This window comes from Alosa alosa, chromosome 14 (assembly GCF_017589495.1).
Source record: "Alosa alosa isolate M-15738 ecotype Scorff River chromosome 14, AALO_Geno_1.1, whole genome shotgun sequence".
Classification (NCBI taxonomy): domain Eukaryota; kingdom Metazoa; phylum Chordata; class Actinopteri; order Clupeiformes; family Clupeidae; genus Alosa; species Alosa alosa.
This window is the reverse complement of record NC_063202.1, coordinates 5,162,826-5,187,738: the sequence shown is the minus strand read 5'-3', so window position 1 is coordinate 5,187,738 and position 24,913 is coordinate 5,162,826. Positions and strand designations below refer to the sequence as shown.

General features: G+C 42.9%; 1 protein-coding gene across 1 annotated transcript in view; it reads left to right on the top strand.

The window, feature by feature from the left end:
• Window positions 1-24,913, top strand: part of LOC125307290 (multiple epidermal growth factor-like domains protein 11) — a 128,518-nt gene that overhangs the window by 94,328 nt on the left and 9,277 nt on the right. The window contains exons 5-14 of the mRNA XM_048263186.1: window positions 5,133-5,379; window positions 6,308-6,428; window positions 6,901-7,037; window positions 14,051-14,263; window positions 14,553-14,727; window positions 15,605-15,725; window positions 17,519-17,682; window positions 19,563-19,665; window positions 24,582-24,728; window positions 24,847-24,913. The exon at window positions 24,847-24,913 is cut by the window's right edge and continues 68 nt beyond it. Of these exons, the coding sequence (XP_048119143.1) occupies window positions 5,133-5,379; window positions 6,308-6,428; window positions 6,901-7,037; window positions 14,051-14,263; window positions 14,553-14,727; window positions 15,605-15,725; window positions 17,519-17,682; window positions 19,563-19,665; window positions 24,582-24,728; window positions 24,847-24,913 (1,495 nt within the window). The remainder of the gene's footprint in view (window positions 1-5,132; window positions 5,380-6,307; window positions 6,429-6,900; window positions 7,038-14,050; window positions 14,264-14,552; window positions 14,728-15,604; window positions 15,726-17,518; window positions 17,683-19,562; window positions 19,666-24,581; window positions 24,729-24,846) is intronic.

Below are 24,913 nucleotides of genomic sequence, written 5' to 3'. Positions count from 1 at the left end.
GCCCCAAAGAAGCAGCTGTCAATGCCCAGGCTCGGTTGTGCGCTGCACTGACAGGAGCCAGCTGGCTTCCCTTCTGCAGCGAGCTCACCTTGCCCATCAGTGAAGTCATGCTGTGGACCCGATTCCACCACAGTCCTTACCTGGGTCCGTTCTGACTCCTGCCGCTATAAAGTATTTGTCGGGACCACGAGTCACGAGATCCAGGACCTGACTGATGTCCATGCGTGGAGGTGCGTGGATTGACTAATAACCCAGCTGGCGACATCACCGCGAGGCAAGACACTGCTAGAGTTGAGCCACGACAGTAGGTGGAACAAAGGCCCAGGGTTCCTGCAGCAATCACCAGAGTTCTGGCCTATGACACCTGCCACAGTGGAGCTGGAGGACACTGCTGAGCTCGCGTAAACCACAGTCTGCTGCCTCAACACGACTACTCAGAGCTCATCGTCTCCTACTGCTCACCAGTTCTCCTCCCTCAAAGACATGGTGAAGCTGTTGTGCGATCCCGCCATGGGGAAGTGACCCACCCGACCAGGCCAGTGTCGGCCGAGGACTACAGGGATCCCGGGCGAGAGTTCTGAGACAAGCCCAGCAGGAGAGCTTCCGGAGGAGTTTGACCTGCTACGTGCGGAAAGCCAGTGTCAGCGACCAGCCGGCTCGTGCTCTAGCCCAGAGTGCGATGACACTGTGTGTCTTATCCGTGTTGGAGGAGGCTTCGTCGCAGCGACCAGCTGGACCTGGATGCCATCCACCCAGTGGTCCTGGACCCTCAGCACAAAGTCACCCGGCTCATCATCCAGGATGTCGGCAGTGTCGCCACCCAGGGTCAGGCGCCTGTTTGCGGAGCTGCGTCGCAAGTACTGGATCTTGCAAGGCCGTGAAGCTGTCAAAAGCCATCAGCATGCCTGCACAGATTGCCAGATGTGGAGAGCTATGCCTTCCGTCCCCAAAATGGCAGATCTCCCACCAGCAAGGCTACGGCTGATGAAGCCCCCATTCTTCTCAGCGGGAATGGACTGCTTTGGCCCATTTACAGTGAAAGTGGGTCGTCGTCGTCATGAAAGCGGTGGGGCATCCTGTTTAAATGCCTCACAACCCGGGCAGTGCACCTGGACATTCTGTCCAGCCTCCCTGAGACTCCTTCCTAATGGCCCTCTCCTGGGTTCATTTGCACGGAGGCAAACCTGCAGAGCTCCTATCGGATCAAGGAACTAACTTCCGTGGTGGTTCTAGAGAGCTGCAAGAAGCCTTCAAAGCCATGCATCCCACCCTCCAAGATCACCTCGTAGAAATTACCAGATCAATTCCAGTTCAACCCTCCAAGTGCTCCACATTTTGAGCGTGTGGGGGCGGGAAGTGAAATCTGTCAAGGCACTGTACACCCACTATTCAGACTCAGCCTGTCCCTGAAGAGGTCCTGAGGACAGTGCTGATAGAAGTGGAGGGTTTTAAACTCCGAAACCTCTAGGCTCGTCTCCACAGATGTAGCTGATGTGGACCCCGTGACACCCAATCTGCTCCTCATGGGCGGCTGGATCCCTCACTCCCTCAAGCCATCTACACAGAGTCTGATCTCTGCTGAGCGCCGCTGGAGGCATGCTCAGGTGTTAGCAGATCAGTTCTGGAGCCACTTCATCCAAGCTACCTCCGTCACTGCAGACCAGGTCCAAGTGGCTGGGGACCATCTCAGCTGCAGCCCGGGGCCGTCGTGATGGTGGTGGACCCTCAACTGCCAAGGGGCCCTCTGGCCTGTTGGTGGTCACCAAGCGTCATCAGGGACCGACGGACGAAGTCCGCCCGCTGTCATCAAGGTGAAGGAGAAGACCCACACCAGGCCATTAGCGCCTCGTTGCTCTTCCTGACCTTCCTGACACTTATCAGCCCCTCCCCAAGTGACAAATTTGATGGGACAAATTTGGGGGCAGCTGTGACAAAGGGTCTGACATGAGTGCCAGATTGACATTTAGTAATAATAGCATCAGCCAATCAGAGCGCCTCCTCCGTGCACATGTGAATGAAGCGTGTACAGTAATATTCAGAAAGTTTGGGGAGAGGTGCCATGTTTCACTGTTTAATCCACATGCTTAGTTTGTAGTTATTTCATGCATCTTGTGTCTTGTGTGCGTCCAGAACTGTAAGTACGATTCCTTATTGTTGTTTATATGTTTCATGGTGTACATTTAGGCAGGATTTATGTCTCAACTTTGCTTGATTTCAATCGTGGAGGTAAACTTTTACCTTGAATTATTTTCGCCGACTTTACCCGATTGAGATTACAGTGCTTTATATTTATCTGCCGTCTTCTTATCTTGTATAATCATGCTTATGGTGTTGAGATATCTGTAAAATGGATGTTTATGTCGTCATTTGGTATATTATGAGGGGAAACAGTACTGTTTGACAAGCTATCTTCATAACTATTAATGGAGCATTTTGTGTTAGCTTATTGTAGGCCAGGCTATTTCATATTTGTATGTTGGCTAGGCTATGGATGCTAATTTCTTATAGCACTGCATTTAGGAGTAATTATTCTCCTTTGTCATTTCTGTTTCCCTTTCAGAAACCACACACACACACACACACACACACACACCCACACCAATAGATACAATTATAATGTAATTACTGATTTATTATTTAATAAATACCCAAGACTCCCCTTGAACATCTTCAAGAGTGCATTCTTACCGATGCCCTTCAGTGGCCACAAAATTCCTTAAAGAACTTATCATTCATCATAACAATCACTCTACACGCCCCCTGTTGCACGTCACAATTTAATTTACTATAGCTGATCCTGCCTCCTGGCTCCCCAAAATGCCGCATCATGTGAACAGATCAGCAGGCCGGCAAATTTTCACCTCGCTTTCAGACACAAAAAGACGGCAAAATGACGTCTCCTCTTCCCGCAAATTTAGCGGGATCTCTGTGTGAAAAGGCCTTGTAGTTAAGCTACACACACACACACACACACACACAGATAGACAAGCACACACAACACACACTCAGGACGTTTGCAAAAATAATGGATACAAGTTTCTAAACTCATACTTGACCAAATGAATCCACTGGACAGATGAGTAGTTGGATGGAAAGCTCAGATGTGTTATCACCCAGCCAAAGTCAGAGTGTTGGTGCCATGTGCTGTTCTTTGTAAGGTTCTGCAAGGTCATCACCACAAATTGTGTAAGGTTCAAGCTGTTAGAATACAAATGGTTTCTGTCCTAGTAGTATCCATGCCAATGTTCATTTGACAGACCATCATCATAGAGTCAAAAAACTCCGTTGCCATTGACAGCGGTCATTCTTGTTTTCAGAGGTCCTTTCCCAATAATGACCGCTAGAACTTTCGGAAATCCCATTCAAGTCAATGGAGCGTTCTACTTGCATTGTGAAGAGCCGTATAATAACAGTAACAGCGGGATAATGTATAGAACGCCGGTCATTATGGGGAAAATAAGTCCCGACAGGGCGAACCGGCGCGTCGGGGTCTTGTTTCGCCCTAAAGGGACTTATTTTCCCATGATGACCGGCGTTCTATACATTATCCCGCTTATTACGGCTACTTGCCAAAACGAAAAAATAAACTCCACGATATGTCGCTTTACACTTAATTGTTACCGTTTCGTCGTGGCTTTTGCTGAGAAACAAATAGTTTGCAACACACGCTGAACTTGATTCAAACATTCTTTAGAACACAGCTGATCAACCGTCTGCTTTCACTTTTGAATGAAGTTCCAATGCAAAAAGTGACCGGAATACTTGCGGAGTGATATGATCAGCACCACAAAACCGTTGCCATTGACAGTGGTAATTATATGTTTGCAGCGGTAATTACATGAATTTATTTTACCGTAGAACGTTGGGAAATCCCATTCAAGTCAATGGAGCGTTCTACTAGCATTGTGAAGAGCCGTATAATAAATACTTGTAATTACTTTTTCTGCTGTTAGTGAATGTTGTGTGTGATGTCTATGCTATTGAGACCTTGAATTTTCCCTTGGGGATCAATAAAGTATCTATCTATCTATCTATCTATCTATCTATCTATTCACAATCTAATTTTCCTTTTGCAATTGCAGAAATTGAGCTCTCCTAATTTTGTTACTGCGATCTGTAGAGGCACTTTACATCAAAAGCTTGTTCATGGCCAGACGTTACGTAATTCATTGAATCCTGGTCTTCCTTCAACTGTGCCCATGCAAATGGAAGGTTCTAAAATGTGCTCTTCTTAATTGAGATCAGTTTACAGATGTACATGGTCTACATAGGCTCATCCTGGACAAGTTTTGAGCGTCTGAGGAACACATACAGTAAAGCACACTGAGTGGTTCATTGTGATCGTTTTTTTGTTTTGTTTACGTATCTAAAACCAGTGTCTGCCAAACTTGCTTCAGCATTTTAAGTTACATTTTGATTTTCTCCACTGTCAGACATCTTTTTTTGTGTTCAAACGGAGAACCTATCTACAAAGATTGCAGTGCAGTACAGTGATCGCTGGCTGAGTCTTCCTGCTATGGTGTTATACCATATCATTTTATATCAAAATGATAAGTCCCTTTGTGCATTGATTGGTCAATAATGAATGTGTGTCATGATAAATGTAGCTTTAAAGTGGGTATGGAAGAGACATTCTCTCAGCCCAACTCTGATTCATCTGGCCTTTCGAATGTCTATCTGAAATGCTCACTGAAACATTTAACATGGCAATTCACATCAAGCAGATGTGAGAGAATGAAGAACTTGTGCCTCAAAGCTTCTCCTCAGAAACTACTGTGCATAGATGCATCTGATGGTGGAGGCATAGAGGGTCCCTTTTCAAGTCTGGGTTTTATTGCTGCTGTGGTTGCACCTGATGTTGATGGGTTTGGTTATGTGTGCACTTTCAAATGTAACCATGTACATCTACAGGTTGTGTATATGTTTGATTGTAATCACACTTTGTACATTTAAACCTTTCATTAAATGGCTCTTCAAAATGCTGCAGAAAGTTCCAATGAATTGAATGGGTCATCTGAATGGTTAGAGGTCCAATATACTGTATCAAAGATTTGTGAATGTGTGCCTTGCATATACCAGTTTATATTCACTTAAATAATGCATTCATGTTTGTGTGTGTGTGTGTTTTTCAGCCTGTGCCAATGGTCACTGGGGACCCCACTGTAGTAACCGCTGCCAGTGCCAAAACGCTGCCCTCTGCAATCCCATCACTGGAGCCTGCGTGTGCTCTGATGGATACCAGGGCTGGCGTTGCGAGGACCCCTGCGATGATGGTTACTATGGCAGCGGCTGTCAGCAGCCCTGCCAGTGCCTGAATGGTGCCACGTGCCACCACGAGACGGGAGAGTGCCTGTGTGCACCCGGCTACACAGGAGAGTTGTGAGTTCACCACAAGCACATTTTTTTGTGGAAACAACAATTGCAACCTATCATGTTGTGTCACTGTATTGTATTGATCAAAAAGAAGCTCATTATGGAATGGAAAAGCTGAGAGCTATATTTGCTTGTTTTTTTCTTTTCATGTTAAGGTGTCCAATCAGGAAAGATATCTTTATATTGATTTTCATATTTTTCTAGAAGAATAGCAAATGCTGCCAGCCAATCAATGCAATCACATTGTGTTACTGCATGGCACTTCTCACAAACAGCCATATGATTCAGTAATGCTGAAACATCTTGGTTTTGTTCATGTCTTTTATTATGTCTGTCATGTGCATGTCTTTCAGTACGTATGTAATGATAGATTTTAGTATATCCTTGCATATTGCATTTTAAATGTTGATGTTTTGTGTCAATTTCTGTATTCTGAGTAAGGCCTCGCTAAGACAATGACCTGTTCCTGCTTCAGCCCTTCGGAAGCTTCAAAGTAAAAAATGACCACAAAACTCATGTGCACTCTTTAACCCTTAAAGGAGTACCGTCACACCGGTGTGACGGGAATGTTGAGAAATGAACGTTCTAAAGAATATCTGGGTTCATTGAATTCAACATAGAATTTTAGAACCTTCAATTGTTGCGGAACTTAGAACGTTCAAAAACCTACACCTTTAAGGGTTAAGCTGTAGTGGCTGCTTGTTAAAGCAGTGGACTCAATTACTACCACTGTACTGCCAGTGGGCACATCTACATACTCGAAATACTCTTGCTTTAAGTTTAAATCATCTTTAAATCATCAAATCTCATGTTTTTTATATCCCTGAGTTCTCCTCTAGTCTGTGTTTAGAGAAGAGAGTGGGTGCGGCAGCAGAGGAAAGGTCACAGGTGTTGATGCTGTTGCTCGGCGTCTCTGTTTGTTTTGACACGGTAGCTGTGGGGATGAGTGTCCAGCTGGTAGTCATGGCGCCCATTGTGAGCAGCGCTGCCCGTGCCAGAATGGCGGAAAGTGCCATCACATCACAGGGTTGTGCAGCTGCCCTGCTGGGTGGATGGTGAGATCTCTCTCACACACATACACACACATGCACACATACACACACACACACACACACATGCACACACACACACACACACACACACACACACACACACACACACACACACACACACAAGATCTCACACACACACACACACACACACACACACACACATACACACCCACACGCACACACACGCGCATGCACACACACACGCACATTTACTCATGCATATATACAGAGATACATACAGATGCATGCAGACATACTCCCACGCATTAATACACTCAGATGTTTACAGTCTTGTACACATATGATCTGTCACACACACGTACAGACTAATGTGCTACTCATTTGAAACTACCAGGGGGTCGTGCCTCTCATGAATCCACATGTATACATGAAGCCTTTGCATTTTAGCTCAATGGCCAGAGCAATTTACGTAAAAGCTTCCAACTCCATCTAATGGGTTTCTTCCTGACCACAGGGGGCAGTCTGCGCCCAGCCGTGCCCAGCTGGGAAGTTTGGAGTCAACTGCAGCCAGGAGTGCTCGTGCCAGAATGGAGGAGTGTGTGACCATGTCACGGGGCGGTGTGTCTGTGCCATGGGGTACAGCGGAGAGTGGTATGGATCAACTCCCAGCAAATTAAACCGTTGGAAGACATCATTGCCTTGTCTCTCACACTCCCACAGATACATTATTTAAAATCATGCACATACACACACACACACACACACACACACACACACACACACACACACACACACACACACACATACACACACACACACACACACACACACACACACACACACACACACCACACACACACACACACCACACACACACCACACACACAAACACTCCCACACACAGACACACACCACACACACTCACTTACATGTACAAATTCCTTTGATGACTGTTAATAACAAGATGTTCATAACTGTCTGAAGACTGATTCATCAATAAGGAAAAGCGCCCACAGCCTTTCCTCTGTCTGGACTCTGGAAATTTCTGTGCTCCCCAGAAGGTTTTTAGTCTCTCTCTCTCTCTCCCTCTCTCTCTCTCTCTCTCTCTCACACACACACAGACACACACACACACAGACACACACACACCATCACATTCAGCCCCATTCCCCTTCCTATTTAGCCTAGAAATCTAGACGCGCCCCTAGCGGCCGCAAATTACATTTGCTGCCAGGGCTAGTCTAGCAACTCTCCGTTGGCTTGTGAGCTCCAGAAATCGAAACTTAATCAGGCCAATGAAATCGTGTATAGAGTCGTTAGGTGGGCTTAACATAATGATTGATGACAGAGTTGCAACGGTTTGGCTTGAATTCCCTGCTACTTGAAAACAAATAAGATGGATGTTGCTGCTGGCAAACAGTGTGACACGAGTTAAGCTTTTATTAAGTAGGCAAACGTTTGAACTAGCCAACCAGCTCCGCTGGTGGGAAACGATGGGACTCATAGCTGCCGCTGTCCTATTGCGTGCAGAGGGAATTTGAAAGACAACTGATTATCCCGCCCCTCGGACTGAGCACTGCGAACGGTGAGTGTCCAGACCCTACATTTTAATGTGGGTCTGGCTCGTCAGGCTACTTCCTCTTAGTTTTCGTCAGTAATGATCAGAAGAGGGTTAAGCAGAGTGGGGAGCTGCTGATAGGCTGCTATCTCCTCTGCCTCAGTCGCCGTGTCTCTCATAGCACAGCTGCTTCCTTTTTTATGTGATCACTTTCTAAATTAGTTCCATTCATTACACCTCGGACAGGTGAATTAGCATTGCGGCAGGCTTTGTATTTATTCCTCCATGGCGATAATGAGCCTCAGACCCTGTAGATAAGAGCAAAGTTGAGTTAATTTAAACATAAGTGGCAGTGAGTCTTTCTGATCACCTAATTGAGCCATTCATCGATTCACACCTTAATGGTGTGTGTGTATTTGAACATTACGGAATTGTCCACCAATGGCTGTTTTGAAATCCAGCTTTTTATCTCAAGTCTGTCAAATGTTTGTTTGATTTTGCCCTGCTGTGTTGGGATTCTATCTCTCAGAGTAGTTAGAGGTCATGGACATCTTGAATAACATCAACAAAGTTTACTTCCTTGTTTGTTTTATGGGGCCCTCTCAAGAACTATGCCCCTCCCCAAACACACACACACACACACACACACACACACACACACACACACACACACACACACACACACACACACACAGCTGAGCTGTTGTTGCAGGCAGCTCACTGCGCCGGGATTAGTGTGTGCTTCACCTCACTGTGTGTTCACTGTGTGCTGAGTGTGTTTTACTAATTCACGGATTGGGATAAATGCAGAGACCAAATTTCCCTCACGGCATCAAAAGAGTATATATACTTATACACAAACACACACTCAGACAATCACACACACACACACACACACACACACACACACACACACACACACAGTTACCTCCTTGCAAAGTTCCTCAGATAGAATGAAGTATTGTCTCTCAGATGGACTGTGTTTTTCCTGAATCGGTCTCAGGCCTGGTGCTGAGTCATGAAGGATGGGTAGATAGCCCATTAGACACAATGTATGGGTATGTTGGAATGTTTTAAAGCCAATTGCAGGTTTCTCTGTGTTCCGCCCTGCTATCGTAAGTCTTAACGGTCTGTTTGAGCCCTCTGCAGCATTATTCCTATTATACTACTATCCGACAGTGAAACCAGTACATTTAAATCTGAAACTTTAGTGGTTAGTTTTTTACTTTAAATGAGCCAGCCAAGTCAATGAACAAAAACTGAACGGCAATTCACCTTGAAGTTGGATTAAAACAAAATGCGCTCCTCCGGCCAGAGACCCAGGAGATCATGCCGAAAATGTACTGAGCTAGAACAGAGGATTTCTACTTTGGAATCAAAGATGCATGCCCTTCCACCAACGACAGATGAACTACGAGAGGCATCTCATGAAGTGAGTACAGCAACTACTGGAAATGCAGAGAATGTAACCCAGCAGTCTAATATCACTGCTAATAGAGCAGATGAATGCATCGACCTCACAAAGGGAAATGTGAGTACAGAGCCTTGGCACAGGCAAGGTGCCAGACCAAAAAACAAAAAACGTAATACAAGAACTGTAATTACCTCAACACCAGTAAATTCAGATGTTAACTTCAGGCCTCGTATCAGAAATACAGACAGATCAGCAAACTACTACAGGGCTTGTGGTCCTAAGGGAAGCCCACAGCCCCTAACACTATGGAACAGATTTGAATGCCTCCGGGACGTGAGAGAGGAATTTCCCAGGGAACAGACCCAAAGCAGGCAGCAATCAAACCACAACAATAGAAAGATGGGCACAGACAAGAAGCAGCACTCGACACCTATTCATCCCACAACCCTCGTTCTAGGCGACTCTGCTGTGAGACATATAAATGGGGAAAGGATGATTGTATGTTGTTTCCCAAATGCTTCAGTGTCTGACACAAAAAACAAGCTTGCAGAACTGGTGTCAAAATATGCAACTATCAAGCGCATCATTGTGCATGTTGGAGCAAATGACATCTACAGAGAACAGCTGTATGTCTTTGTAACAGCTGTAGGAACTTTTCTCGGCCCTATATGAGCTTGGAATACAAATTTTCATCAGTGGCCCACTCCCAGCAGAGGGAAGCTTTGTATTTTCCAGACTATTCAGTTTAAGCACCTGGCTCGCAAAAACATGCTTTTCAGTTGGGATGAAACCTTTTTTGGAATCGCAGGGAATACTTCAGACCAAATAGCACAGAGCTGAGTTGGACTGGGGCCAAGATCTTAACCGAATACTATCACCTTTCTCTCCTGCACCCAACATTTTTTCTACCAACCTTGAGCAGAGTCTCTGATAAGCGCTCAGTGGCCATACAGACAGAACAAGCGGATGACATCAACAACTCAGCTAAACTAAAACACTCTGCACAGGCTGAAACAGAGATATGCCCAACCCCCCCTGCTGTGGGGCCCTCTGGTAACCACCCGCTAGCCTCCACTGAAATGCAGACCTTGGAGAAACATAAACAACCAGCTCAACAATGCCCAGCCATGTCCACTGGACAAGATAAGATGGGTGCTGCTAAAATGACTCAAAGTCAATCACTGGCGTCAAACTCCCTGGAATCTCAGCAAACAAATGGATGTGATGAGCATGATGAGATAGCACCTATCAAAGCTGCTGAGAGGCTATCAGAAAGGAAGGGTCATGTTGTAACACCAGTACCAATACCCCTCCCCACCTCCGTCGACTCCTTGTCACCACAAAGACACAACAACATGGAATACACTACTGGAATACATGCTGAAAGCGGAGCGTCTGCAACAAACTTCCCAGAACCTCAGCAGGCAGATGGAGACTCTGGATCAATTTTCAACCCCAACCTCCTTGATTTCCCATCACCACCCACACCCAATCACGTCCCCACCCAATCAAACTCCCCAGGCCACACAAACCCCCCTGATCTCCCATCACCATCCCCACCCAATCACGTCCCCACCCAATCAAACTCCCCAGGCCACACAAACCCCCTGATCTCCTATCACCATCCCCACCCAATCACGTCCCCACCCAATCAAACTCCCCAGGCCACACTAACCCCCCTAATCTCCCATCACCATCCCCACCCCGTCATCCCACCACCCACTCAAACTCCACAGGATCCCCTGAATACCCATCACCATCCCCACCCAAGCACATGATGTTCCCTGCAAGAATGGAGAGACTGCTACCAGTAGCCATGCAGAGTTTTACTAGTCCAAGATCTTTAGCACCAAAGAAGCGAAGGGCACCTCCACCATTGCATGATATTCTCAGGGTCCCTGCAATATAAATGGTACTGACAGTAGTTTTTAGAACATGCCGGGACCCAGTAAGCCCATGACATTCTCTATTCCTGTATTGACAAGAAATAGAACACAAATGCATCGAGCTTATAGGGTAAACCAGTCCAATCTCCTACCCGTACCACATCAATCTCAGATTTCCCCCATGGATCATATTTTCCCAACACTTACGGCAAAACTAGCACTCCTAAATATCAGATCTCTTTCAAACAAATCATTCTTAATTTATGATCTAATTTGCACACACAACCTTGATTTTTTACTTTTAACTGAGGCATGGTTAGATCAAGCAAACAGTGCTGCTACTCTCATCGAATCAGCTCCCCCAAATTTCAGTTTTTTGAGTGTTACCAGAGCAAATAAAAGAGGTGGGGGGATAGCCACAATTTTCAAGACGTCTTTTCAGTGCAATCAGTCGTCATTTGGTGACTTTACTTCATTTGAATATCTGTGTACATGCATTAAGTCTTCTCCTCAGATTTTATTACTGACAATTTACAGGCCTCCAAAACATTCAGCTAAAGTTTTTCTTGAAGAGCTAGGTGAACTGCTATGAGTTGTTTGCATAGAGTTTGACTGTCTTATTATATCAGGGGATCTAAACTTGCATGTGGATAATCCTGAAAACAATGATGCCAAGGAATTCATTGCACTAATCGATACATTCTCCCTAACACAGCATGTACAGGGGCCAACACACTCTCTCGGCCATACCCTCAACTGTTGATAAGTTAACAAATCCCCCCTCACAATTAGCGCCTGAACTTCTCTCAACTAATAAATGCAATGAGTTTTCATCTTTTTTTAAAGGTAAAATTGACAAAATCAGACTCAACATATCTGCTCAATTACAAATTCAACAACCTGAACTTCCAGCAACAAACAGAGGGAAACTAAACTTGATGTCAGAGTTCAGCTTGATAGACTACGAAACACTTGAATCTCAGCTCTTCCACATGTGTCTTAGACACTCTGCCTACCAATTTCTTCAAAACTGTTTTTCACCTCATAGCGGCGGATGTCCTTCAAATTGTAAATGTATCACTGCTGTCTGGCACTTTTCCTAAGTCACTGAAAACAGCTGTTGTAAAGCCACTTCTCAAGAAGAATAACCTGGATGATTCCATGCTAAACAATTACAGGCCCATATCCAATCTACCTTTTATTGGCAAAATTATTGAAAAAGTAGTCTTTAATCAATTAACCACCTTCCTAACATCAAATGGGTATTTTGATTACTTTCAGTCTGGTTTTCGGGCAAATCACAGCACTGAAACAGCTCTAATTAAAGTTTCCAATGACATACGCCTCAACACAGATTCAGGTAAAACATCAGTCCTAGTGCTACTGGACCTTAGTGCAGCATTTGACACTGTTGATCACAATATTTTACTACACAGACTAGAACACTGGGTTGGATTTACAGGCATAGTTATCAGCTGGCTAAAATCATATCTACAAGAAAGGAGCTTCTTTGTAGAACAAATCAACACCTGGATGTCTCAAAATTTTCTTCAGCTGAACAAAGAAAAAACTGAAGTAATTATATTTGGTAAAAAGGAGGAAAGACTTAGGGTTGCCACTCTCCTTGACACAAAAGGGTTGAAGGCAAAGGATACTGTTAAAAAATCTTGGTGTATTAATTGACAGTGATCTAAATTTCAACAGCCACATGAAAGCGATAACTAAATCAGCTTTTTACCACCTCAAAAATATTGCCAAACTCAGAGGGCTGATGTCAAAGCATGACTTAGAAAAACTCATTCATGCATTTATCTCCAGCAGGGTTGATTACTGCAATGGACTGTTCACAGGCCTTCCTAAAAAGACTATTAAACAGCTTCAGGTGATACAAAATGCAGCAGCTAGGATTCTAACAAAAACTAAAAGAACTGACCACATTACTCCAATTCTTAAGTCCTTGCACTGGCTTCCAGTAAGTCACAGAACTTTAAAGCACTATTGCTTGTTTATAAATCAGTAAATGGAGCAGGACCTAAATATTTGTCAGACATGCTTCAGCAGTACACACCTTCTCGTCCTCTCAGGTCCCAGTAGAGGTGAAAAACCTGCTAGTAAAACCTACAGTTAGAACTAAACATGGTGAAGCAGCTTTTAGCTGCTATGCGGCTCAGCTGTGGAACCAACTTTCGGATGACATCAAAAAGGCCCCAACTGTAGCCAGTTTTAAATCTAGACTTAAGACCAACTGTTCTCAGACGCTTTCTGCTAACTGTGCCGAGTTACAAATTCTGAATCTGCCTTGATAATTATTCTACCTTGTCTTTTATTACTTTTTTTACTACTTTTGCCTTTGTTTTTGCTTAGTAATTATTCTTTATTTTTAAATGATTTTACCTTGTGTTTTATGTTTTCTATTTATTATGATCTTTACCTTTTAGCTATTCTTTGACTATATTGCCCTTCTATGCTTTTATTTGTTATTATTGTTTGGTTTTGTTTATGTAAAGCACATTGAATGACCTCTGTGTATGAAATGCGCTATATAAATAAACTTGACTTGACTTGACTTGACTTGACTTGCAGGAAAAAGGAAGACACAAGCTCTTATATAAGTCCAGGAATTTGTTATTGTAATGCGCAATAGTAAAGTGTCATCCTATCTCTTAGATATCATTTCTGACCAGCAAAGATATTTTGAGATCAATACCAGTATATCATCCCAGTATTCCTACCATATTTAATGACTAGCATCATGCTTCTCATGATTCTTCTATGCCAAGTCAAAATGTGCCTTATGCCATGCCAGGTGCCAAGAAGAATGCCCGGTTGGCACGTATGGAGCACTCTGCACTGAGCAGTGTGACTGCCAGAATGGAGCCAAGTGCGACCACATCACTGGAGCATGCCAGTGTGACGCCGGTTTCAGGGGTCCCTCATGCCAGGACAGTTTCTGCCCACTGGGCCTCTACGGACTTGTCTGCGACAAGTACTGCCCATGTGATGCCAACAACACACTCAGGTACCACCACAGCACTCACATGTCACCCTGCCTCTGTATAGCCAGCTGTATGCAGAGACTGCTAAACTGAGCTAAATAGAAAAGTATAGTTAGAAAGTCAGAAAAAGTAAGTGCACTTTGCTATGCTTTCATTTGAATGTGAGAGTACACAAGCAGGATTTTCACTGTACTTAAACATAATAATCAGTATAGTGAGAATAGAGTCTTCACGTAATAATACTAGATTGTGGTGAATGTAACTCGATTAACTAATGTAATCAGTTAATTTAACTTTTCCTTTTGTCTCCAGTTGCCACCCTCTCTCAGGTGAGTGTACCTGCATGCCTGGATGGGCAGGTCTCTATTGCAATGACACCTGCCCAGCTGGTTACTATGGTGAGGGGTGTATGGAACCCTGCTGGTGTGAGGACAGAGGGGACTGTGACAGCATCACTGGAGAGTGTATCTGTGCACCTGGCTACATGGTGAGTCTGCACATACAGTGAAGGCCAAAAGTTTGGACACACCTTCTCATTCAATGCATTTCCTTTATTTTCATGACTATTTACATTGTAGATTCATCAAAACGTGGAATTATGTACTTAACAAAAAAGTGTGAAATAACTGAAAACATGTCTTATATTCTAGTTTCTTCAAAGTTGCTATTTATTTAATACCATATTCAGCAAGCCATAACTTGACAAATATTCATCTGTGGGCCAAATAACTTTGCAGTCATTCATAGTTTTGATGCCTTCAGTGAGAATCTACAATGTAAATGTAAAGACAACACATTGAAATGAGAAGGTGTGTCCAGCTTTTGGCCTGTACACATTTGAATTATTTATTTGAATCCACCAGTCAAATGTCTTTACAGATAGGATTCAAATATGTTCAGAGATGATATTGCTTTGATATCATGGGTACATAAAACATCGCCTCCACCAGACCACACAGCAAGACTGCCTATCACAGCTGATATAGAGCAGAATGGTGCCAGTTGTTTAGACTTAGCTTTTGATAGCCCTGCAATTCACAGCCCACTGACAGTCAGTTTATGAACATGTCTCAAGCTAATAACAATGTGCACACTAACACACAGACACACAGACACTCTCAGACAGACACACACACACACACACACACACACACACACACACACACACGCACGCACACACGCACACACACATGCAGTGTTGTAGTATTTGAATGAATAATACAAATAAAATGATGACATTATTTAAAATAGACTGTACACATTTGCTTAGAAAGGTATTGCCCTGTGCCATATTTTAACAATGCAGATGGCATACTGTAGCTATATTTATAACATGTGTGTATGTGTGGCTATGTTTCCTGCAGGGAGAGAACTGTTCTGTGAGCTGTCCTGTGGGATTGTATGGGTTAAACTGCTCTTCCAACTGCTCCTGTCAGAATGAAATCTCCTGCTCCTCTATCGACGGCTCCTGCCTCTGCAGGGAAGGTACCCCATCAATCTCTCCCTCTCCCTCTCCTCTTTCCCTCTCTCTCTCTCTCTCTCTCTCTCTCTCTCTCTCTCTCTCTCTGTAGCTGAGTTTCCATTCAAACTTCTTAATGCAAATTCTAACAATTTGAATGGGAAATTCAGTCCTGGGTCAAAATGCTTGAAACACATAAGATCTTCTTAGAAATGAATACGCTAGGGGATGGATGACTAACTCCTGGATTAATTATCTCGGTTTATTTGCATAAGATCATATTTGCTGAGACTTCGATTATGTGCTTCCGTTACAATTGCATTGAAACCCTCTAGTTTTGAACCCACAACTGTTAACAACTCCCTTATCCATTTTTAATATACATACTGCACCACAGCGGATGGAAATGTGTCCAGACTTTCTCCTGCATTTGAACACCTGGACAAATATGCGCAACAATTCTGACAAATCAAAATGATGTTTGAGATACCTTTATACAAATGTGATTTTCAGTGATGTCATTGCAGACATCTGTAATTCATCTTTGACTAGTCACAATTGACTTACAGATATCTGTCATTGTGGTCAAAAATGAATTACAAATTACAACATTTTGATTCACTGTGTTTCCTCTCCTTTTTCATCCTCTCCTCTCTCATCCCTTCATACTCTCCCCTCCCTCTGTGGCCCTCATTACACCATCAGACACAATCACAGATAATCAAGTTGCCCTATATGTATTCAGACACCTTAGATGTATTTACGTAAATTAATTGAGAAGCTCCTGCACCTCTTAATGGCAGAGGCATATCTGGGGCCCGCTGCAGCTGCCATCTCGCTCTCGCTCTCTTTTCTGAATACATTAGACTAACAAAAAAGAGGAGGGTTAAGAGTTGAGTTGTAAATCAGCAGTGGTAAAAAGTTTTACTCTTTTTATGAAGTCACTCTTTCTCTCCCTCACTCTCTATCTCTCTCTCTCTCTCTCTCTCTCTCTCTCTCTCTCTGTCTCTCGAGATCACTCCCTGGTGTCCCCTTTGACTCCTTCCCTCGTTCCTTCACTATCTTGCTCTAGCCAGTTCTTCCGTGTTTAAATATTTACAGACCCCATACATCTTCGAAGGGCTTGTGGGTAATTAGGGGCCAGGCGTTGGAGCTCAGATGTGGCTCTGGGGTTTTCTCTCCCTGTCCCCCTCTCCACTCTTGTATTTCTCTTTATCACTTATTTCTGTCCCTTCACTCCCCCCCCCATCTCTCTCTCACACACACACACACACACACACACACACACACACACACACACACACACACACACACACACACACACACACACACACACACACACAAACACACACACTTTCAGCAGCGTGCACACACACAGACACACACACACACGCATCTCACACACACACACACACACACACACACACACACACACACACACACACACACACACACATACTCACACACACACACACACACACACACACACACACACTCTCACACACACACACACACACACACACAGACACACTCTCACACACACACACACACACACACACACACACACACACACACACACACACACACACAGACACACACACACACACACACACACACACACACACACACACACACACACACACACACACACACACACACTCATATTTCCTTTCTGTCTCTTCTCTCCCTTCTATCATCCATCATAAAGACTGACAAAGAATGCGCATGTGTTCATGTATGTTTCTGCAGATATAAACGTGTTTGACTGTGTTACTGTGTTGTGTGTGTGTGTGTGTGTGTGTGTGTGTGTGTGCTTCAGGCTGGCAAGGTGTTGACTGTTCTCTGCCGTGCCCCAGTGGCACGTGGGGGTTTGATTGTAACCAGAGCTGCGTGTGTGTGAATGGAGCCTCCTGCGATCCAGCAGACGGCTCGTGCACCTGCGCAGCCGGGTGGACTGGGGAAGTGTGTGATGCTCCCTGTCCTGTGAGTCCTGACATGCTTGTTCACTTTCACCTCCAAATACACACACACACACACACAACACACACACACACACACACACACACAACACACACTCTATGTGGGGCCGTTTAGGCCTTAATTCATACTTGGTCTTACACATAATCATAATCTTGCACATACACCACTATACTCATGCACACTCACTATTATAGTCATTTTACATGTATGTATGAGAGGGTATAGTCGTGTATGTGAGAGAGTATAGTAGTGTATGTGAAGGAGTATAGTAGTAAATGTGAGAGAGTATAGTAGTGTATGTGAGAGAGTAAAGAGTATAGTAGTGTATGTGAGAGTATTATAGTGTATGTGAGAGAGTTTAGTAGTACATGTGAGAGAATATAGTAGTGTATGTGAGAGACTATAGTAGTGTATGTGAGAGACTATAGTAGTGTATGTGAGAGAGTATAGTCGTATATGTGAGAGACTATAGTAGTGTATGTGAGAGAGTATAGTAGTGTATGTGAGAGAGTATAGTAGTGTATGCGAGAGAGTATAGTAGTACATGTGAGAGAATATAGTAGTGTATGTGAGAGAGTATAGTAGTGTATGTGAGAGAGTTTAGTAGTACATGTGAGAGAATATAGTAGTGTATGTGAGAGACTATAGTAGTGTATGTGCGAGAGTATAGTCGTATATGTGAGAGAGTATAGTCGTATATGTGAGAGACTATAGTAGTGTATGTGAGAGAGTATAGCAGTGTATGTGAGAGAGTATAGTAGTGTATGTGCGAGAGAGTATAGTAGTGTATGCGAGAGAGTATATAGATAGATAGATACTTTATTGATCCCCAAGGGGAAATGCAGGGGGTCTCAGTAGCATACAGACATCACACACAACATGCACTTACAGCAGAAATGGTAAATATAAGTATAAACATATAACCAAACTCCACTGTACAATAGAGACAGTAGGAGATAAGAAAAACTAACAAAACTAAATACTACTGTGTGCATGGTGAGGTGCTCAAGAGAGTGAGTGTCATGGTGAAGGTGCAAAAGTAGTCCAACAGTAGTCCTTTAGTTCTGTGCGTATGGTAAGGTGCTCAAGAGAGTGAGTGTCATGGTGAAGGTGCAAAAAGTAGTCCAACAGTAGTCCTTTAGTTATGTGTGCATGGTAAGGTGCTCAAGAGAGTGAGTGTCATGGTGAAGGTGCAAAAAGTAGTCCAACATTAGTCCAACAGTGCAAGAATAAGGTCTAGAGACCAGCATAAACAATATGGACAAATAGGAGAGTAAAGTATAATGTAGACAAGGTAATATTAAAAAACTATAAAAAACTATGTCAGTGCAAGAACAGGTTGAGGTAATAGGGTTACAGCCATTCACTATTGTAGCAGAAGCCATTGACCATGTGTGCTAATATAGCAGCAAAAAAAAAACAGTGTAGCAGGAAAAACAGTAGTAAAAAACATTAGGCTGTGGACATTAGTAAAACAGTAGTAAAACAGTAGTAAAGCAGTAGTGGGCAGTCAGTACTCAAACATGGAGAGGATGGAGAGGCAGACAGACTAAGCAGAGAAGTCTATCTCTCCTCTTCCCTTTAGTGAAGCATTAAACAGTTCAATGGCCCTGGGGACAAATGACTTCCCTCAGCCTTTCAGTTGTGCATGGCAGTGGCTTAAGTCTCCAGCTGATCAAGCTCTTTTGCTTTTTAATAGTGCTGTAGAGTGGATGGCATTCATTGTCCAAGATGTTGATCAATTTGTTCAGGGTCCTTTTGTCAGATATTGAAGTGATGCACTCCAGTTCATCTCCCACTACAGAGCCAGCCTTCCTTACCAGCCTGTTTTAACACATCTACAGTATGAGTTGTATGTTTATGTGTGATTTTGTTTTTGATAGGATGGCACCTACGGTTTGGGGTGTGCGGAACACTGTGACTGTCGTCATGCCAATGGCTGTGACCCTGTGAGTGGGCAGTGCTGTTGCCTAGCTGGATGGACCGGTAAGAGCAACAGAGAAATTGGATGACTTTGTGTGTGTTTGTGTGTGTGTGTGTGTGTGTGTGAGAGAGAGAGAGAGAGAGAGAGAGAGAGAGAGCACAATTGTCTTGTGTCTATGTCCAATCAATGGGGTTTATATTTTATTGACAACTTAAGTCTGCTCGGGGGACAGAGAGAACATGCTATTCAATACCTGAATAGAGCTGGGGTAATGGTCCTTTTGGAAAAAGTTCTTTATTTCCTCTTCAACAGTAGCATACTTAGGACACTACATTTTGCAATCCGAACACTGCATAGGGTCAAGCTTCAGCATGATGGCATCAGCAATAATGATAAGGCACTGCTTATGGAAAATAGCAATAAATGAGAAGCACTATATTCTAGAGTCTCAGAACATGATTCAGGAGTTTCTTCATAGCGATGAAAACTGAGGTACTGTAACATATTCCTGTCACCAAAAAACACCACAGCTTCTGTCCACCCTATCCCTCTCTCCTACATCTCCTGACTTTCTCAGAAAGACATGGATAAACTGATGTCTGCAGGTGCCAAGCACGCTCTCACTCAATCACTGCCGGCCCACAGTCTTCACCCAAGAAGCGCTGTGCCCCAGCACCCTCTTTGCTGAGCCCTGCTACTGCTAGAGTTTTCTACCCACTTCTTCTTTGGCCTTTCTGTACTATCCTCCTCATGACTTTTCCCAAGACAAGCTGGAGGAAGAACAGGATGCAATCAGTTCTCAGGGTTCTAATTTACGTATTTAATATTCGATCATTTGCCAATGAGTTGCTTTCAGTTAATGATCACATTCCTACATACCATGTAGATTTTTTTTTGATTGGAGAACAGCTGCAGCTGCTGTATTTGAAGAGTTTGCTTCTAAAATGCTATATCCACCATTTTAATGAATTTTCATGAATACGTTTTTTACATTTTATTCTCCAAGTAATTTCAGTAGAAATGTAATTGGGCATTGTTATTTGATTTATCTATACTCAATCAAAACAACAAAACTGCAATTTGATTGATATTACCTGAAATACACAATTAAATAGCATGACTTTTTAATGTTTTTAAAAACGGAGATACAGTGTTTTGGAATTAAACTCTTTATTTGAAGATACACTTGAATGCAGGCAGATCTCACTCAGGGAGTTTAGGTAAGGTAAGGTACATTTATTTATGTAGCACACTTAGAAACAGACAAAGATAGCATCAATTAAAAATCCTTGAGCAAAGGCGACTTGGCATGAACAACACAGCAGTGATGGTGTTTTTTTTAACAGTCTAACCGCAGGTAACATCAGGACTTAGGATGTAGCTCTCTTGAACAGTCCAATCAAACAATGTGAGGCTGTCTGTAGAGCTCCGGAAGCACCAGTCAGCTGTCCTGAGCAATTTCAGGATAGACGCTTAAAATCTATCCTGCAGATCAGCAGGTGAACCTCTGACAGTGACAGATCCTCTGTCACTAGTGTTAGACAGGTCGACAGATAATCCTTTTGGATTTATTTGTACTGTGATGAAATGATCCCTAAGAATAATACTTTGCTGCTCAAAATGTTATTGATGAATTTTCTGAGATGTCAATAATTTCTCCATATTTAATTATTTAATTTGGGGCTATGTGAAGATTTTAGTGTTCCTAATGGTACCACTTCTAAATAACTAATTGCAATATTTGACATAATTGATCTGACACTGTGTCATACACTAGATTTGGTCATCAACAAAGGTCTGAATATTTCTGTGAATGCTCTGTCTGATCATTTGTGTTGTTAACACCAATTATGAAACCCATAGCTATGACAACAGCAGAGTCTGAGGAGGACCATTTTAGTAATTTTCACTCACTATTTTAAGGGTCTTTGATGCTATAGCAACTGGTAAGATGATTTGGAACATAGAAGAATGCCATTCAGTAGCAAATCAGAAGGAAGGGTGCAGGAATGTTGACTGTAAATGAAAAACAAACACCTACGCTTCAGATCGACGAGGGCATTTTCAAAGTGAGCTTCCAAATTTATAACTCTGAGATAAGCAGGAGTTTTACTCTAATATTGATTCTGTTTGCACCGAAACAGTGGATGGCTGAATGAAACAACATTTCATAAAGACAAGACTTGCATTATTCAGTTTCCAGTTATAGTGGTAAAAATCTGCAGTCGCATTAACTATTCTATGCACAAAACTTTGGTAACGCTTTAGAACGCTTTACATGTGTTTATTAGGTATTAACAGTGTATGAAAAGCAGTTAACAATTCATTACTAACAGTTAGTTAACTGTTGTTATTCTTTAATAACATTAACTAACGGTTAACATGCCGCTTGTAAGTGTTAATAAGCAGCCTTTTAATTTACTTGCAAGCATATTTGTTAACAGTTAACATGCAGCATGTAAGTGTTAACAAGCAGCTTGGTGTATAAGACAAAGAGGTGGATAACTAAGACCTTTCTTACCTATTTGTAGTAAATTTTGCAGCCCCCCAATCGTTTGCAGCCCCCTAAAGCGTTCTACAAGCCCAACCTTCTATTTCTATATATCTACTGTATCTGTCTATCTAGCTTGCTTAAGCTGTGAGCAATGCACCTGCAAAATTGCTGCAACAAGCAGGAATTGAACCCCGGTCTCCTGTATCAAAGAGTGAACTGCTACTGACTGAGCCACGTTCCTGTCTATAGCAGTGATGATCATCTTGATTCTATATTATGTTAATGTTCTAAATCATACCAGTTATGCCTTTTACAAATATGTTTCTGATGGAAAAGTGGTGTTGAACTTCCATAATCTTTGTTCAGTGAACGCATAAAACAGTCTGTTTGTCAGCAGTCTAAAGATATTATGCCAGCTTTGTATAGACCTTTCAACAATAAAAACAAAAACAATGCTTGAACATTCTATTTGGTTCCCAATCTGCTTCCTCTGCATTAAGATAACATATGGAATGTTAAAACGGAAGCCTTGTGGGGCCAACTATGATGCTGATAATGGAACTCTCTTGAAGAGTTGTTTTTATTGTTGAAAGGGTCTATATAGTTTGGTTACCTAGCAACCGAGGGTTAAAGACGACAAGTGGGTGCGTTCAACGTTCACGATCGATTTGAAACATGTTTCAGTTTGCCTTGAACAGAGGCGAACATTCGTGGTCTGTTGCTTCATCAATGTCAATGGGAGACTTGTGGAATATTACCAATAAATTGGTCATTATGTCTCTCTGGATTTTGCACAGCTAAACCAAGCTAGATAGATGCAGTAGAGATAGAAGGTTGGGCTTGTGTAACTATAGGCTACATGGTCCTCGCTTTAGATTGGGGGGCTGCAAAATTTACTACAAATAAATAAAAAAGGTCTTATAGACCCTTTCAAGAGAGTTCCATTATCATCATCATAGTTGGCCCCACAAGCCTTCCGTTTTAACATTCCATATGTTATCTTAATGCAGAGGAAGTAGATTGGGAACCAAATAGAACGTTAAAGCATTGTTTTTGTTTTTATTGTTGAAAGGGTCTATAAGCGTATTAGTTATCCACCTCTTTGTCTTATACACCATTAACAAGCATTAACAAGCTGCTTGTTAACACTTACAAGCTGCTTGTTAACACTTACAAGCTGCTTGTTAACTGTTAACAAATATGCTTGCAAGTAAATTAAAAGGCTGCTTATTAACACTTACAAGCTGCATGTTAAACGTTAGTTAATGTTATTAAAGGATAACAACAGTTAACTAACTGTTAGTAATGAATTGTTAACTGCTTATTATGCACTGTTAATACCTAATAAGCACATGCTATTCTAAAGCGTTACCAAAACTTTTATTCAGCTCCCTTGATTTTTATCTTCTGCTTATTATTTATTCAGAAGCTTGAATCACTTTTTGGGTAGATAATACATGAACATTGATTTTATATTGCTGTATTTTCATCTGTTAAATAAAAAAGTAGTGGCTCTCCGTAGTAAAGATCTCCCCCCCCCCACACACACACACAGACTGAGACACACACGCACTCACACACACACACACACACACACACACACACACACACACTGACGGAGAGGAGGCAAAGGCAGCTGAGGAGCACAGGGCAAGCATCTCTAGATAGATAGATAGATAGATAGATACTTTATTGATCCCCAGGGGAAATTCAAGGTCACAGTAGCATACAGACAACACACACACACATTCACAACAGCAGAAAGTAATTAAAAGTATATAATATAAAAAACACAACTAAGCAATAAGGACAGTAGAAGATAAATAAATACTAAATACTAAATATACTAAAATACAAATTATACTAAATAACACTTAATCTAAATCAATTCTAAAAAAAACAGCATCCACATAGTGGGTGATTAATCAATCAAGATGCGCTTGCAATGACTGAGGCAGGGACTGAGCCTGTGATTCTCTGTGCATAAGGTAAGGTAAGGTAAGGTGCTCTGTGTGAATGAGTGTCATGGTGATGGTGCAAATGAGTAAGTCAAACAGTCAAACAGTGCAAGAATAAAGTCTATATATCTATATATATATATAACTATATTAAGAAAGGTATAAGTGTGGTCACAGTTCGGCTGTGGCATGGATGGAGGGGTTGTGCATATGTGCTAATGTAACACGCAAACAGTGAGGCAGAAGACAGTGGTAAAAAGTGGCTAGTGGACAGACAGTTCAAGACATGGAGGTGGTGAAGAGGACTGGTAGGATTGAACCAGCTGGCAGGGAGTAGCTGAACATTGCTTTCTCATGTCTACATCCACGACTGAGCCCTTGCCCTTGAGCATGCACCCAATCTCTACTGTAACTGCAGAAGTGGCTACCAACAGCTCCAGGTCTGTGTAAGCTCAGTAACCTGTGTGTGTGTGTGCGTGCGTGCGTGCGTGCGTGCGTGCGTGCGTGCGTGTATGTGTGCATTCAGGTGTTCACTGTGACAACGTGTGTGAGGAGGGCCATTGGGGTTCAGACTGCTCCATGGTGTGTTCCTGTAAGAACGGCGGCACCTGCTCTCCCGAGGACGGTTCGTGTGTCTGCACGCCAGGCTACCGGGGCTCGTCCTGCAGCCGAGGTAAGGGTTTTGCGGGAAGAAGCTTTCTCTCTCATCATCTGCCTTTGGAGGATTCTCTACACCATTGGTCACTTTGCTGACCCCAACCCTCTAATTGGTGTTTTTTCTCTCATTCCAGCTTGCATCCCTGGGCATTACGGTCACCGCTGCAGCCTCTCCTGCCCCCAGTGTATACATAGTGATGG